This window comes from Cebus imitator, unplaced genomic scaffold (assembly GCF_001604975.1).
Source record: "Cebus imitator isolate Cc_AM_T3 unplaced genomic scaffold, Cebus_imitator-1.0 Scaffold141, whole genome shotgun sequence".
Classification (NCBI taxonomy): Eukaryota; Metazoa; Chordata; class Mammalia; order Primates; family Cebidae; genus Cebus; species Cebus imitator.
The window spans coordinates 1,774,524-1,792,613 of record NW_016107456.1 but is presented as its reverse complement, the minus strand read 5'-3'; the positions used below and the strand labels follow the sequence as shown (position 1 = coordinate 1,792,613).

Here is an 18,090-nt window from a genome sequence, read left to right as displayed (position 1 = left end):
GTCTCGCTCTGTCACCCAGGCTGCAGGGCTGCCGGCAGCTCGGCTCACTGCAGCCTCCACCTCACGGGTTCAAGCGATTCTCCTGCCTCAGCCTCCCAAGTAGCTGGGATTACAGACATGCTCAGCTGCAGTGAGGAACAGTGATGTGGCAGCTGACAAGAATTTTATAATTGGCCAATCAGACATTACCTAGATACTGAGTTTCAGTTTTAATTTTTTTCTTTAAATGTATTATTGTTTTTAATTACAGTAGGCTTTGGGGGAAAAGGTGGTGTTTGGTTACATGGATAAGTGCTTTAGTGGTGATTTCTGAGATTTTGGTGCAATCATCACCTGGGCAATGTACACTAAACCCCACGTGTAGTCTTTTATCCCTCATGCCTTATGCCTCTCTGTCCCTCACACCAAGTCCCAAAGTCTAATGTATCATTCTTACGCTTTTGCATCAGATTTAACTTATAAAACTTAAAAGAGGTAGCTGGGCGGGGTGCCACCCACCTGTAATCCCAGCTACTTGGGAGGCTGAGGCAGGAGAATTGCTTGAACCCGGGAAGAGGAGGTTGCAGTGAGCAGAGATCACAACACTGCACTCTAGTCTCGTGCCTGCTGACAGAGCGAGACTCTGTCTCAAAAAACAAAACAAAACAAAACAAAAACTTGAAGAGGTAAAGGCGATTAAAGCACAGGAGTGCAGTAGTAGCAAATTCTTTCCTACCCACAAAGCAGGGAAAGCTAGTATATATGTGAGAGAGAGAGAGTGAGTGTGTGTGTGTGTGTGCGTGTCTGTATATAAAATGGGGTAACATTCATCACCCGGCCTCTGCTGAGAACTCTAAGAAAATTAGAAGATTTCACAGGGAGTGTATAAACCAGTTGCAAGTAGCGAATATTGGGAAAAGACAAGAGAGTGTTGACATTGGAGTGGTGGAGAAACAAGGCTCTTACCATTGACTTACAAATGAGGGTTTAAAATATTAGTAAGAACTTAAATCTGAGATCCTGAAAATGTACAGCCTAATCTATGTTGAGGCAAAGATCTATATCTGCTTTGTATGTCATCATGTTAAAAGTGTCCTGGCTGGTTTCTAAGAACTTTTTAAGGACTGATTGGTTGTCATGGAAACCTACCTTAAAACCTATTGTAATCTATACTGGGCCTGAAGTGTATTTAAGTGGCCTAAAGTCCCTTGTTAGGCAGAAAAGCATCAAGACTCTTGGTGCTTCTCAGTTCAGGGCCTTAGAACACTGACTTATATAAAAACAAGGCAAATGTGTTTTTTCCTTACTGAGTACTCAAGCCTGCCTTTCCAGTCCTTGATAGTTATTGATAGGTACTAGAGTGCCTCCCAGAAAGGAAAATCAAAAACTGAGCTCTGAGGATATGTTGGCATGTGCCTACAATCTTCCACAGGTTCTTTTTTTTGTGATTTGTCCAGAACTGGAAGTGACTGCTGTCATTTTTGATTACTCTTGTGCATTTAATTTATCTGCCATTGTTTGATTCTCCAGTTCTTACGTAAAGGAGGGATAAAGCCATTTGCCTGAACTTTAGGCAGTTGGAAAGTTCTGGCATTGACTAGCCATTTCAACCTTGAATGGGTTTAGTAGAAGAATAGTAAGAATAGTGTCTGGTCTCGGTTTTTTTTTTTTTTTCCTTTATCTCCGTTATCTCTTTGAGCTGTGTACTGTGGTTGTACCTTAACAAAGACCAATTTCGTGAAATAAAGAATAGAGTGGACATGCCATCTTAAGCATTTAAAATGACAAATGTCTAAAACCAAAGGTTGGAGAATCACTGAACAATATCATTTCACCTTAAAGTGAGGAAAAGTTGTGGCTTGCTTTTAGACTCTGTATCTAAAGCTGTTTTATAATTATATCTTGACATTTCCCCATTCCCACTGCTCACCAAGTTTTCATTCAGAGTTTTCGAGAATCATTAGGCCCATTTGAGAGAAAAAAAAAAAGAAGTTAGAGGTAAATAAGGATATTACCTTAGGTTAGTTAATGCATAGATATAATTCTATGTATCCTATTTTATCTTTATAATAGCTAATGCATGTCTAAGTCTTAAATTTTTAATTACATTTTGAGTTTAAATTAAATAATGTTTATAAAACACTATTTAATTGAAAATAGTCTAAAATAAAAATAATATCATAAGAAATGCCAGCATATATAATGCCCAGTTTAAGAAAAAGGGCGTTGCTAAAATCTAAACCAAAGTCCTTTTCTTTCCTTCTCCCACAGAAGAACCTATATTTTATATTTTTGTTTTATGTTGATTCGTGTTTGTAATTTCCTTGAATATCTTATAGTATTCTGAATATATGTTGTAATCCTAACAATGTATTGTTTGGTTTTGCAAGACTGATGGGGGAAAGGGAATATGAGTTTATTTTTTCTTCATTCTTAACATTATGGTTGGAGCAGGACAGGTCTCAAATTAGATTCTCCTACTCAGGGGGGCCCAGGTTTTGTCTCTGATCTCCTGCATCACAAGACGTGAGAATTGAAGCTCTTATTCCTTAGTTTCAATCAATGCTCTTAGGGTAGATGCTGCCTTCAGGACTCTCCTTACTACCTCACCGGGTTCTCTCCCATTGTTAGTTTTTGACCTTGTATTATTTCATACTTGCTTAAGAGTTCGTCGGTGTGGTTAAAAATATTTTGTTTTCATATTTTATCATCTATGATTTGTAGCTGTTTTTATCTGACCAGTCTTTCAGGGAACTTGTCTATACTTCTGGTTATGGAAGAACCTATATTCCAGTTTTTAGTTTTAAAACATTCATGTTGTATTCCTGTACTTCCTTTTCATATGCACAGAGCTGTATGGTCGTGGAAGAAACTTTATGTTGGTTGTCTGTCAATTATTATTTTTTTTACTTAATTCTTTTGGCCTCTCTCTCTTTAAATGACTGCATAGTAATTTGACAAAAATATATGTAAACAGCCGATTACATTACTTGTTGGAGATTATTCTTCTCATTGAAATGCACCTGCGCATGAAATAATATAAACACATTTAAGAATTAAATTATAATTTTGTTTAAAGTTTATGTGTTTGTGTTTCTGTGTATCTGTGTATTTTCTACTAGGCTGCTATACTGAATAATAATGATTCCAGCCAGAATGTCTTGAGCCTGTTTAATGGATATGTTTACAATGGCGTGGAAACTTTGGGGAAGGAGCTCTTTATGTACTTTGGACCAAAAGCTTTACGGTAAGATCAGCCTATACAATACATCTTATCTCTCTACATTTAAAGATGCATAGAAGGCTAGATGGAGTTTGCCGGGTGTCACGTTTAATCATATAGGAAGTACTGTATTTTTAAGAGACCTCCAATAAGAGAGGTTGTGATTCTATCATGGAAATTGATAAGCAGCAGCAGAATAAATTCTCATGTCATCATTTGTTGAAAGACAATCATTTTATAGGGCTTCCCAAAATGTATTAGAGCAACACAGCTCTGTTTTGCTATTCCCCAAACTCCCTATACCACAAGTCTCTTCTTGATTTTACTAAATGTTTATTGTATTTCAGTGACACAGTTACTTTATATACACACACACACACATATATATATATATATATATGTAAATAAAATTTTCTATTTTTTATTTTTATTTTTGGAGACAGAGTCTTGCTCTGTCGCCCAGGCTGGAGTGCAGTGGCATAATCTCGGCTCATTGCAAACTCTGCCTCCTGGGTTTAAGTGATTCCTCCACCTTAGCCTCCCAAGTAGCTGGGATTATAGGCATCCATCACCACGCCCAGCTACGTTTTTGTATTTTAGTAGAGAGGGTGTTTCACCGTGTTGCCCAGGCTGGTCTCGAACTCCAGATCTTGTGATCCGCCCACCTTGGCCTCCCAGAGCAGTTACTTTATATTTGTGACAGACTCTAGTTTGGTTTAAATATATCGCTTGATTTTTAAAAACTTTTCTGGCTTCCTTCTTTCTCTGGAGGCTTGAATGGAATTTGGAAATTTACTTAGAGAATTTAAAAACTTTCCAGAGAAATAGCAGGTTCTCCATTGTTTTTACAGTTCCCATGGAAATTCATGGCTATTATACTGGCAAAGAAGGACTAGCAACCTACTTCCTTGGTTGACTTAGGGATAAAAAAGTTAAAATATATGTTAATTGTGATACATGATCACATATTTAATTTTTGCGGGAAAATTAAAGATGTCTATGAGTTAATATATCTACTGAATCTCAGCCTGTCTTTTCTGAGTTTGGCCTAAGCTTTTGCCAACTGTAAAGATTGGTACTGCTTCTTCAGATTGTTTCTAGTGCTTTTTAAAGATATTGACCACAGTTATCACCTTCTTAAAAGAAAAGACCTGGGCAGGTGCGGTGGCTCACACTTGTAATCCCAGCACTTTGAGAGGCCAAGGCAGGCAGATCACGAGGTCAGGAGTTTGAGACCAGCCTGGCCAACACAGTGAAAACCCATCTCTACTAAAAATACAAAAATTAGCTGGGTGTGGTGGCATGTGCCTATAATCCCAGCTACTTGGGACGCTGAGATAGGAGACTCACTTGAACCCAGGAGGCAGAGGTTGCAGTGAGCTGAGATCATGCCACTGCCCTCCAGCCTGGGCACCACAGCCAGACTCTGTATCAAACAAAGAGAAAAGACCTGTTCCTGGACCCTGTGCTAACCAAAGGTGAATAATTGTCACAAAGAGATGATACTATATGATTGTTACTTATTGCATCTCATCTACCACATGTTTAGAGTAATCCAGGGCTTATATAATTGCTTTTCCTGTGAGGTGTTCTCTTTTCATTGTCGGCAGCTGCTGTCCTTGGACAACATTGTCACTTCATGGCTTTTCTTAGTCTGGAATTGATAACATCAGCATATGCCTAGTGGTTCATGCAGTAATGATATATTGCAGGTTATATTACTGCTGTGGTAGATTGATGTGACTGAAAACTCGTAGCTCTGGATAGAGTAGTACACAATGGGATCTGTGCATGATAGTTGAAAACATTGATATGTTATTGACTCTCTGTTGTTAGGTACAGATTTATTTCTGTAAGATTGAGAGGGGGTATTTTATCAAGTGCTCTCCACCAGACGGATAAGGGGGAAGTCGTTTCTCAGTACAGGGCTGTCAGCAAGTGTTCTGTGAAGTTCTAAACAAGGACAATCACTTTTTCAAACTCACTAAACTGGTGCCATCCCTGGAGAGTACCTCTGTCAGTATATACGGGTGGGAAAAATGCAGTGACTTGCTTCCTTTCAATTTCCTGCAGCCATAACAACTATTGGACATAATAATTCAAGGTCAATGGCAGATCTGCTGTTGGAATCTGAACCTAAAATCAGTTGCTCCCTTTTTAGAATGTAACATAAGTTCAGAAAATATACTTCCAACCTGTGCTTCTTAGGGGAAATGAATGACTCTGTCAAAGAAATGTGATCTTTTTTGTGAGGCTGCAGGATGGAAGTCAAACATGGAGACATTTCTGTTGCAAACAGAATGTCTTTGTCCTCCCAATAGACATTTCTATTGCAAATAGAATGTATATGCCCTCTCAAATGCAGACGAGCCAGGTGGGTGGCTCGTCTGCATTTGAGAGGGCATATATCAGGAAACATGTTTAAAGGTTGCTAATAGTTTCCCCTTGATACCCAGCTTTTCACAATCAGAATTCACACAGATTTTAGTCATAAAGCATGTTCATCTCACAGGTCAGGCCCTGAATCTTCTGGGATTCATTTGTTGAATCTCCTGGGATTCATTTGTTAATGAAAGTAGAATACAAACATAGCCCTCTAGCAGAATCTGCCCTGTAAAAAATCCAAACATCAGAAAGATACATATTAGAGAGTGATTATTTCTCTATCTACTAAATGATATATTCAAGTGCTCCTAGTAGTGCCAAGAAATACTAAAAATTATTTGATATACGTTTATTTTAGGAGCACTGTTATGGTGTTCTGTGTGATGACTACCTGTGCAGCTTCTGAGTTTGCTCTTCAACCAAAGCAACACAACATACCAAGTGTTTGCTATAAATGGTACTCAGTAGAGAAAACTGAAAAGTAATGAAAAATAAGTGTAAAATAATACATTCTCAATCCCACTACCAGACAATCTTTATTAACTTTGGATGCATACATTGCCAGTATGATGTGTGCAAATATTTATATGCTTATTCACCCAGCTGCACTCACACTTAAGCTATCATTTTAATTAAAATGGGCATAGCTGTTGCATTTTGGACTAAAATTTTAAAGATAGATAGATAGATAGATAGATAGATAGATAGATAGACAGACAGATTTTTCCAAGACCCTTCACTGTTTCCAGTTTGTGATTTACATGACTGGCTGTTTGCAGTTATATGTGCTCAGAGATCAGAAAAGATATCTGAGATATTTTGGAGGCTTTGCCATTTTAGAAATGCTTTATACATGATTGGTTTTATAATTTACTAGGGTTTAAGTGAGTATGAACCTCAAATCAGATATGCAAGAGATAATATAATGTCTTTTCAGTTTGCTGAAATGCCTTTATTGAATCCATCACATACTACTTATAAAAGAGTTTACAGCTTCAACATATTTTCTGTACTGTCACATAATATGTTAGGAGAAACTGAAGTATACTTTTACTCTGTGTAATACTGTAAGATTCATTCATATTGCTTGAAATATCAGTGGTACTGTCTTTTCTATTACTAAGCAGTCTCCCATTGTATGAATGTACCATATTTTGTTAATTTATTCATCAGATGATGGACATTTGGATTGTTTCAAGTTTTTAATATTATGACTAAAATTGCTGTGAATATTCACATACATATGACATATGTGTGGACATATATTGCATTTCTCTTTGATAAATACATTGGATTAGAATCTATAAGTCATTTGATAAGTATGTGTTTGACTTTAAGAGGAATTGCCAAATTGGTCTTAAAAGTTGTGGTACTATTTTACATTCTTACCAGCAGAGTATGAGAATTTCAATTACTCAGCTTTTTTGCCAGCACTTGGTATTGCCAGTCATTTTAATTTTAGCTATTCCAATATGTATACAGTGTATCTCATTATGGTTTTAATATTCTTCTCCCTACTAACTAATGATATCTGATGCAATGTGCTTATATGCTATTGTGTATTTTACAGGGTGAAGGGTCTATTAATTTTTTCCCTTTTTATTGGATATATTTTTGTGTTATTGAGTTGTAGTATTCTTTATATATTTTAGATGTAAGCCATTTATCAGATACATAGTTTGCAAATATTTTCTCCCAATCGGTGGCTTTTTTCTTCATTTTCTTAACCATGTCTCTTGAAGACTAAAAACTTTTAAGTTTGATGAAACCTAATTTATCAAGTTTTTCTTTCATGTCTCGTTCATACTTTTTGTGAACAGTCTAAGAAGTATTTGCCAAACACAAATTAATCAAGATGTCCTTGTTTTCTTCTGGAAGTTCTATTGTCTTAACTTTTATGTTTAAGATTATGATCTATTTTGAGTCCTTTTTTGTATATGGTACAAGGCAAGAGTTGAAGTTTGTTTTTTTGCATGTGTATATCCAGTTATTCCAACACCATTGTTGAAGAGATTATCCTTTCTCCATTGAATTTCTTTGCAACTTTGTTGAAAATTAGTTGACCATATATGTGTGGGTCTATTTCTGAACTCTCTATTTGCAAAAATATCAGATAAAATGTTATTATTTTATATTTTATGTGTCTGTTCTTTCACCAATATTGCCCTGTCTTAATTAAAATAGCTTTAAAGTAAGTTTAAATTAAGTAGTGTCAGTCCTCTGACTTTATTCTTTTTTTTTCCAAAATTGTTTTTGTTATTTTAGTTATTTCCTACATTTTAGACATAGCTGGTTGATTTCTATAGAATTCTTGCTGGCATTTTGATTGGCTTTGCATTGGATCTGTAGATCAATTAGGTGATAATTCACCTGTTAACATTATTGTCTTCCAGTCCATGAACACAGTATATATTATATGTATTTACATCTTCCTTCATTTCTTTATCAGTATTTTATAATTTTCAGATTCAGACATATTTTATATTTGTAACTAAGTGGTTTTTTTGATGCTTTTGTAAAGAATACTTTTTTAAAATTTGAATTTCCAATTGTTCATTCACAGTATATGGAAATACAGTTTTTGTGTGTGCATTGACCTTGTGTCCTGCAACCTTGCTGATAGGATCTGGCTCTGACAGTCCCTCATGCTGTTCTTGTGATAGTGAGTGAGTTCTCACTAGATCTGATGGTTTTATAAGGGCTCTTACCCCTTCTCTTTCTCTTCTCTCTTCTGCTGCCATCTGAAGAAGGTCCTTGCTTCCCTTTTACCTTCCACCTTGATTTTAAGTTTCCTGAGACCTCGCAAACCATATGGAATTGTGAGTCAATTAAGCCTTTTTCTTTTATAACTTATCCAGTTTCAAGGAAGTCCTTTACAGCAGTGTAAAAACAAACTAATACACTTGCTAAACTCGTTATTACAGTTCTAGTAGCTTTTTCTTGTTTACTTTTAGTATTTTCTATGTAGATAATCATATCATCTGTGAATTAAAGCAGTTTTATTTTTTCTATTTAATCTATATGCCTTTTTAAAACAAATTTTACTTCAAGCTCTGGGATACATGTGCAGAAAATACAGGTTTATATAACCTGTATAACAGGGACATGGGTGTACATGTCCCATGGTGGTTTGTTGCACCTATCAACCTGTCATCTAGGTTTCAGGTGTTTGTCCTAGTGTTCTCCCTCCCCTTGCTCCCCGCACCCTATATGTCTCTTATTTCTTTTTCTTGTTTTATTGCATTGGCTAGGACCCCCAGCATTATGTTGAGTAGTAGTGGTAAGAGCAAATAAGTTTGCCTTGTTATCTATATTAGCTTTATTTTCTTTGTAGATGCTTTAGTAGATCAAAAAAATGCCCTTTTATTTCTAATTTGTTGAATTTTTCTAATATTTTTTCTGCATCTATTGAGATCATCATATTGCCTTTCTAACTTCATTTGTGGAATTCTATATTGATTGATTTTTAAATTTTGAATGAGCCTTGCATTCCTGGAGTATACTTCACTTTGTCATGATGGATTATCCTTTCTATATGTTTCTGGATTTGATTTGTTAATATTTTGTTGAGGACTTTTGCATGTGTCTTCATGAGAGATATTGTGCTATAGCGTTATTTTTCTGTTACTGCCTTTGTCTTATTTTGGTATTAGGGTAATGATATTTGTGTAGATTTGTTATTGGTATAACATCAAGTGGCCTGATGTATTTGGAGTTCCAGGAAGGAGAGAGAGATAAAACAGAAGACATTTTTAAAAGAAGTAATGGCCAAACATTGTGCAGGATTAACAAAGCTGTGGAACAAGGTCACATAATCTAACATGCTTGTGACTGTAATCCTAGAAGAAAGAAAAAACAGAACAGAAGACATCTTTGGATTTAAATGGCCAAGAATTTTCTAAACAAACCACAGATCCAAGAAGCTAAAAGAACCTCAAACCAAACCAAATATCCCTCACACATACCTTGCCAGTATGCTAAAAAACTAAGAAACATTATGTATTAACACAAAGGAACAAAGCTAAGAAATACATTTACAGAAATTATGTAAGACAGAAGACAACAGAGCAACATTTGCTGAAAGAAAACCCTCTCAACTCAGAATTCTAAACCCATCAAAAATATCTATTAAAAATGAAGGTTTAGGAAAGACTTTTTCGGAAAAAAGAAAAAAAAGAAAGAAGCTAAGGGAATGTAGTACCAGGACCTGCAGTGCAAGAAAAGTTAAAGAAAGTCTGTCCAGCATGAGAGATATAATAACAGATAGAAATCTGAACTTACAGAAAGAAAAAACTGAGAATGGAAACTTGGAAGTAAATATAAAAGATGTTTTTCTCTTATGTTCTATATCTAAAGCAAGGATAATAACAGTTTATTGTGGACTTGGACTTTATAACATATATCTGAGTAAAATGCATTGTAACAATAGTACAAATAATGGGATAGGAAAATGATGATACAGTACTTTAAGGTTGTTGCAATATACATTTTGCTTATCATTTGAAGCTACACTGTGATAACTTCTATCACAGTGTAAGATGTGTATTATGAAAACTAGAACAACTACTAAAAAAATTCAAAAAGTGGTAAAAGTAATAAGCTGCTAATGGAGATAAAATAGAATTATAAAAAATGCTGAATCCTAAAAAAGGCATTAAAAGATGAACAGGGAACAGATGGAACAAATAGAAAACATAGTAATATAGTATATTTAAATCAGAGTGTACAAATAATCACATTAAATGTAAATAACCATCTTAATTATTTGGCAGAAATTAATTGAATAAAAACACAAGACCAAACTATAATGTGCCTACAAGAAAACTACTTGAAATATAATGATGCAGGGTAAAATAAAGGGATGGAAACAAATACTGTGGGCCAGGCATGGTGGCTTATACCTGTGATCCCAGCACTTTGGGAGGCCTAGGTGGGCAGATCACCTGGGGTCAGGAGTTCAAGACCAGCCTGAGTAACACGGACAAACCCCGTCTGTACTAAAAATACAAAATTAGCCAGACATGGTGGCACAGGCCTGTAATCCCAGCTACTCGGGAGGCTGAGACAGGAGAACCACTTGAACCTGGGAGGCGGAGGTTGCGGTGAGCCGAGATCACTCTATTGCACTCTAGCCTGGGCAACAAGAGCAAAACTCTGCCTCAAAAAAAAAAAAAAAAAAAAAAAAAAAAAAAAAACAAACAAAAAAAAAAAAAAAAAAAAAAAAATGCTATGAAAACACTTATCACAAGAAAGCTGGCATAGCTAGAATAATATCAAAGTAGATTTCAGATCAAGGAATATTACTGGTGGTAAAGAAGGACATTCAATAAAGATTAAAGGGTTAATGTATCAAGAAAATATAGTAATCCTAATAGAAATTCAAAAAATGTAAAGAACTGCTAGAATGGAAAGGACAAAGAGAAACTAACATATTGTTGAATAATTCAACACTCTCTTGGTAGTAACTGATAGAACAAGTGGGCAAAATCAGTAAGGATAAAAGACCTGAGCATCACTATCAACCATCTTGACCTAATTGACAAGTGGAGAACATTCCACCCAACAACACATGCTTTTCGTGTGCACGTGGAACACTCAGCAACATTGACCAGATTATGTACAACAAAATGAGTCTTAACAAATTTAAAAGTATTGATATTATGAAAGAATCTCTCTGACTACAACAGAATTAAACCAGAAATCATTGAGATAGCTAGAAAATTCTTTTTTTCTTTCTTTTTGAAAGGGAGTCTCTCTCTGTCACCCAGGCTGGAGTACAGTGACAGATCTCAGCTCACTGCAACCTCCATCTCCTGGATTCAAGTGATTCTCCTACCTCAGCCTCTTGAGTAGCTGGGACTACAGGCACCCGCTACCATGCCTGGCTAATATTTATATTTTTAGTAGAGATGGGGTTTCACCATGTTGGCCAGGCCGGTCTCAAACTCCTGACCTCAGGTCATCCACCCACCTTGGCCTCCCAAAGTGCTAGGATTACAGGTGTGAGCCACTGCACCAGGCTGAAAAATTTGAAATATTTGGAAATCACCATGCTTCTAAACTCATGTGTCAAATAAATCACAAAGGAAGTTAGAACATATTTTGAATTGAATGAAAATGAAAACACCAGATCAAAATTTGTGGACATAGCTAAAGCAATGCTTGAGGGAATGTTCTAGCATTAAATATTATAAATGTGTAAAATTCTCTAAGATTTAAACTTCCATTTTAAAAAACTAGGAGAATAAAAGCTAATTAAACCCAAAACAGATAGAAGGAAGGAAATAATGAAGAACAAAAATTAATGGGATTAAAAAATGAAAGCAATAGAGAAAAAAAATCAATGAAGCAAATAATTGGTTCTTTGAAAAGTGTAATAAAAATGAATGACACCAAAAGTTGGTTCTTTGAAAAGTGTAATAAAAATGATAAACTTTTAGCTCAATGCAGTCCAACATAAACATGGGAAACATATATATAATTTAAAATCTTCTAATGGCCGCATGAACCAAAGCAAAAAGAAATCAATTTTAATAATATAGTTTATTAACCTATGCAAAATATTTCAACATATGAACAATTTAAACAATTATTGATGAGATGTAACATTCTTTTTTTATACTGAGTCTTCAAAATCTGCTGTGTATTTTGTAATTACAGTACACATTAATTTGAGCTAATCACATTTTCAGTGCTCAGTTGCCACATGTGTGTAGTGGCTGCTATATTGGACAATACAGCTCACAAGTAAACACTAAGAGGAATGACAAAGGGAACATTACTACAGATCCTCAAGTTGTTACTTGAATAGAAATAGGACATTATATATTACATAACGAATTTACATCAGTTAATTCAACAACTAAAATAAATGGACAGATTCCTTGAAAGACACAAATTATCAAAACATACTCTAGAAAAAGTAAGTAATATGGGTTATTTTCTATGTTGTAAATAAGTCGATAGTTTAAAACCTCAAGAAAGAAAACTCCAGGCGTATTTAAGAAACGTGCTCTGTTTTATCTTTTTCATCCTTTTTTCTCTTTCTTAGGTTTGGATAATTTCTATTCATCTATATTCAAGTTCACTTATTCTTTTCCCTGCTCTGTGCAGTCTTCTGGTCTACTCATTGAAGAAATGTCTTATCCCTGATATCATGTATTTTTATGTCTCTGCTGAAATAGCCCACCTGTTCATGAACCTTTATACTAAATCCTTATATATGTTAAATCATTAACATATTAATAACATATATAAAATTTGATTAAGAATTAATATTTTAAGTTTAAAATTAATTTAACATTACTTTTAAATCACCTGTCTCATAATTCTGACATCTGGTGCATCTTTGGGTCTGGCTCTGCTGACTGCTTTCTCTCTTGATATTGGGTTTTTGATCTTTGTGTGTACGTGTGTGACTTATAAGCTTTTTTGAATCCTAGACATTGTCTATGGAAGACCCAGACACCATGTGTAGACAAACAAGAGCTAAATAATATTTAAGCTCGAAAACAGTCATGCCTTTTCTGTCAGTCATTAGTATTTGGGATTGAGTGAGTCTAGTAAAGTAGTTGACCTAGGTTTGGGTTTTGCTTTGGCTTGACTTCAGTGCACCAACAACTTCAAAACTCCAGCTGCTACTGCTACTTTATGCCTTGTGTGTGGCCTGGTTTGGCGGTGAATGGTTTCTCTGTGTTGCTGCTCGACTCTCAGCTTTCAGCAGATACTGTTTATTAATGTCACAGAGAAAGTCTGTCCATGTTCTTACCTGTCCACCATGTAGGCTGCTGTCGCTTGTGACTTAGTGGGAGGCCCATGATGGGGATAGTTAGGATTTTTACTTCTTCTGGACTAGCCTGAGTTTTGTGCAGGCCCTGTATATGTAGACCCCAAGGTTGCAGCTTTCTTAGGGTTACTGTCCCTTGCCCTCTTACTGCAGCCAGGCTCTGCTTTGCATCTGTAGGTATATTTGGGTCAGAGCACTTCCTACCTCTCTTCTAGTGGGAGCAGATTTCTCTTTTTTTCATCACAGTATTTTGTGCCCAAGCTAATTTTCAGTTTCCACTCTAGGAACAGATGGCTTTTGCTTCTACCTCATGTACAACAGGCCAGGGTACCTTTGTCTGGGCCGGATGGCTGAAGGGTTTCCTGCCACTCTCCTGTGGCAGACTGCTTATGGCTGTTATTCAGTATAAGGCTTACTGTTGGGGCAGAGGAAGCTTCCTGTCCCTCCCTCAAGGACAGGTATGACCTTTGTTTCTACCTCTTCCTTGGCCCCAGCAGCTTAAAGACTTTTTAAGACTTGGGCTTCATGTGAGAGAAATGTTCAAGAAGCAAACAGGTGCCATGCCACCAAGAGCAGCTCTTTGAGGTCACTTGTTGTCACTCACATCTTTCACATGGGCCCAAGTGTGTACTCTCCTTGTGTCTGGGGCTCCAGGGATTCTAAACTGTCACACCAGCTCACATTCAGAATCTAAAAGTTGGTTGAAAATTTGCCAGTTTTCTGCTCTCCCATTTTTATGGTAGCCTTCTCTTCCTCTTGTGCTCTGCCATAGATGAAACAATTTGTGTGTTCTGACTTTCGTTTCCTTGGGCGCTTGTCACCTTTTGGAATTTAGCTTATCTGGTTGTGTTGCAATCTCATGTCTCTGATGGGCTTAAGAGAATGTATGATTTTGTAGATAATGTGATTTTTTTCCTCCTTGTTAGGGTGGTAGCTATGTTCACTTTCAATCTTCTGTATCCTAAGGTAGAAGTGAACTCCCCCAACCCCCCCTTTTTTTTAGGATGGTTAAAACCATATCTTTTTACATTCTCTTCTTTAAAATTCCCAGCACAGGTTTTACAACTATTGTATTCTACATTTTATACTCTTTATTATCGTTAGGACACTTCTGACCACTTGAAAGTGTTTATAGGCAATTGCCTTATTTGCAAAATATAGTTGTCATCAATGTGAAACTTTTCAGTACTGTTTTGTTTATGCTATTTGTGTTTGCTTAAGGATGTTCAGATTATTCTGACAGTGATAGCTGGAAGAATATGGCTGATTCTTAAAATAGGATCTGGGCTTATTTACTGATTTCTTTAGGAAGCTATTTCTAATGAGAGGAATTTTCTTACTATTAATTGAATTTTTAGTTTGGGCGCAATTTTCATATTAGAACTTGGTTGCAATGACAGAAGCCCAACTCAAGCAAGTTCAATAATTATTTACTATCTTTTGTTGACTTTGGTACCAAAAACTGTTTTAAAACTTAGAAAAGCATATGGAGTATCTTACAAAACCTGAAGATAATACAGGCAGGCTTCAAGGAGAACTAAAGGAAGCAAAGACTAAAAGCTATTAGGATTCTCTTCATTTCTTCCCTCTGCTCCTTATGGAGATCTTCTCTAGGCCCTCTCTCTGCAGAGAGACCTTCCTTGGCTTTGCTGGTGCTCGCGTTGGAAATCATTCCCACAGACAGCTCTAGATCTTTAAATTCATCAGAAAAACTGACGAATTCAGCTTGGATACTGATGAATCTAGGTTGGGACAGGTGTCCATTTCTGAATCAACTGTCACAAAGGCACAGGAGCTGAGGAGATGACAGAGACCTGTTCAGGTTAAGCCTCATGCCCTCCCTTGGACCACGCCACTGTGGTTGGCAGGTAGACTTCTGTTTTGCAGGGTGAATCGTCTCAGGTAACCTTTTGGGTTGGTAGAAGGAGCTTAGATAGAAATAAGTATTTAATAACATTTTCCTAAACTAATTAATCATGAGGAATCTTGGAAAGCAAACGAAAACCTAAGAATGTCTTTTCTTTATGTAGTATGGGCCTATTCCTGGTTAAAAAAAAAAAAAAATCAGTATCAGTTGTTGTCACAATATCAATGTTTACTCTGCTGTAAATATTTTCATGATACTGATATGCTTTTTGAAGTTTAAGATCAAAGGTACTTAATGATAAACCCATGAGATGTGTTGGTTTATTGGGGCTCAATTATAATATTTATTTAATAAAATAAAATAAATATTTTAGGCACTGTTTTACTAAAAGTGAATTGATTTATAAGACAGAGGCATACTTACTTGATCTACCATTCTTGTTAGGGCCATTCCTGCATTTGGATTGGGTCTTAACCTTTGAGATTTTTGATGTGGATGTGGTTTCATTATAGAAAGTTATTTAGAATCCACTTTATGAGCCATGCAGCTGAAAAGATTTTAGATATGATGGCTTCTGGGCATGACAGTTGTACACCTTTCACTGGGGTTGAACCTCCGTAAGCTAAATTATGGAGTACTTACAGGCACACATTTTTCCTGTCAAGAACTATGGGGCATGTAAAATGCATTTTGATTGATAGTAGGGCACACAGAGTTTAAAACCCACATTTTTAAAGTTAGACCAGTTAACCTTGTACAATATCATAACATGGTGCTCCACAATTAGAAGCAGAGAGCAGTAACATTTGCTGCCAAAAGCGCCGTATTTATTAACTCAACAAAGCTACAAGGAGAGGAACTTGAAAGGCGGAACACAGTATTTCATCCTGATAATCATTTTTGATTTTCATCATCAGAGATCTTACAGAACTACTTTTTTAAAAACCTGGACATGCTAATCAATCCTATAAAATGTGAAAGGTTATGAATTTTTCATCACTACATTGTGGCTTTCAAGTTAACCGTAAATATTTATAAATGTCCGCTTCCCAATACATATAGAGGTAAATGAAAATGGAAAGAATTGAAGACAATAGCATTCTGACTTGTTTTCTCTTTTTGTGGTACATAAGATTTTGCAAAAAAACAAAAATTGTTTCATTGCTTAGTGCAAAACAAGGGTAAAAAAGAATGCCTTAAACCATAGATATTATTTTGGAATAGGTAAATATTTCCAATTCACTGTGGTTAGAAATAAGGAATTTGAATATTAGTGGTACTTTGTAGAATTTGTAAAAACACAAACTATAGGCAACTTAAACTTAACCTTATCTCATCCCAAGCCTTTGAGTCTGAGAAAATGCCAAGAGATGCTAGACTGTTCCGTGAATAAAAGATACTTAATCTGACAAGAAAAGAGGAGCAGGGGTATATTTTCTTGGGCATAGTGTTGGTACCTTATTATTTCTCTGAGAAGTTATTTTATTTTTGAGTTGAAAAACTGTCACATCTTCTATCTTTATAAGGATACAAAGTCATGAAAGAAAAATATATAGTAATATTACTACTGCTTTCTGCCCTTTCAAAGTACCTATCCTGTCTACATTTGTTTGCTTGTAATCCAAAAAAATGATAGTACAGGAAATAAGCTTGATAAATGATACACTTTCTGCCACTCAAAAATGGGTTTGATTTTGTTTCAGGATTCATTTTGGAATGAAAGGCTCCGTCATGATTAATCCACTTGAGTATAAATATAAAAATGGAACTTCTCCTGTTTTGGAAATGCAACTCACCAAAGATTTGATTTGTTTCTTTGACTCATCAGTAGAACTCAGGTATAAAAATAAAAGTACTTACGCTGCACTACTGCAGAGCTTGGTTTGGGATGTCACATGTGTGACTAAAGAAACAAATAGTTTATAATTGATGAAACCTCATTTTAAAGAAGCCTTCAGATAATATAATTTGTAAGGTCTTTGTTGTTTGCATATACAACTCTTATACCCTGATGAACATAAAGTGCTTATAGCAAAGCTCTTCTTTTTTTTTTTTTTTTTTGATGGAATTTTGCTCTTGTTGCCCAGGCTGGAGTGCAATGGCGCAACCTCGGCTCGCACAACCTGCACCTCCCGGGTTCAAGAGATTCTCTTGCTTCAGCCTCCCAAGTAGCTGGGATTGCAGGCGTGTGCCACCACGCCTGGCTAATTTTGTATTTTTACTACAGATGGGGTTTCTCCATGTTGGTCAGACTAGTCTATAACTCCCAACCTCAGGTAATCCACCCAACTTGGCCTCCCAAAGTGCTGGGATTACAGGCTTTGAGCCACCATGTCTGGCCAGCAAAGCTCATTTTAAATGAGACTTTGTGGAGAGAGATCCAAGATGGCTGATCACTAGCAGCTCAGGATTGTAGCTCCCAGTGAAAAAGCAGAGAACAAGAGGACGCCACACTTTCAGACGAATTTTTGTTGCTCATGCACCAGGAGATTCCCAGCGGAGGAGCCCCATGGGTCGCCAGCGTGACTCTTGTGGCCGGCGAGGCGGTTTTGCTGCTGCCTTGGTGCGGCGGTTCTTGGTGCAGAGTCAGAAAAGCACCATCAATCTTAAAGCTGCTGTTTTGGCCTGCACAGTGGGTTGCTCAGTTTTAGCGCTGGGAATCAACAAGTTGGACGTCCACTCAGAAACCCAATTATAAAGATGGTAATTATAAAGACCACAGGTGGATAAATTTGTAACGAAGGGAAGAAAACAGCCTAAAAAGGCTGAGAATACCCAAAATCAGAACGCCTCTCTCTCTACAGGGGATCACAGTTCCTCATCAGCAACAGAACAAGGCCTGATGGAGAA

General features: G+C 36.3%; 1 protein-coding gene across 1 annotated transcript in view; it reads left to right on the top strand.

The window, feature by feature from the left end:
* The window catches only part of NEIL3 (nei like DNA glycosylase 3), a 57,554-nt gene that overhangs the window by 7,571 nt on the left and 31,893 nt on the right, over nucleotides 1-18,090 (top strand). Inside the window, exons 2-3 of the mRNA XM_017542205.2 lie at nucleotides 3,102-3,226; nucleotides 16,944-17,078. Of these exons, the coding sequence (XP_017397694.1) occupies nucleotides 3,102-3,226; nucleotides 16,944-17,078 (260 nt within the window). The remainder of the gene's footprint in view (nucleotides 1-3,101; nucleotides 3,227-16,943; nucleotides 17,079-18,090) is intronic.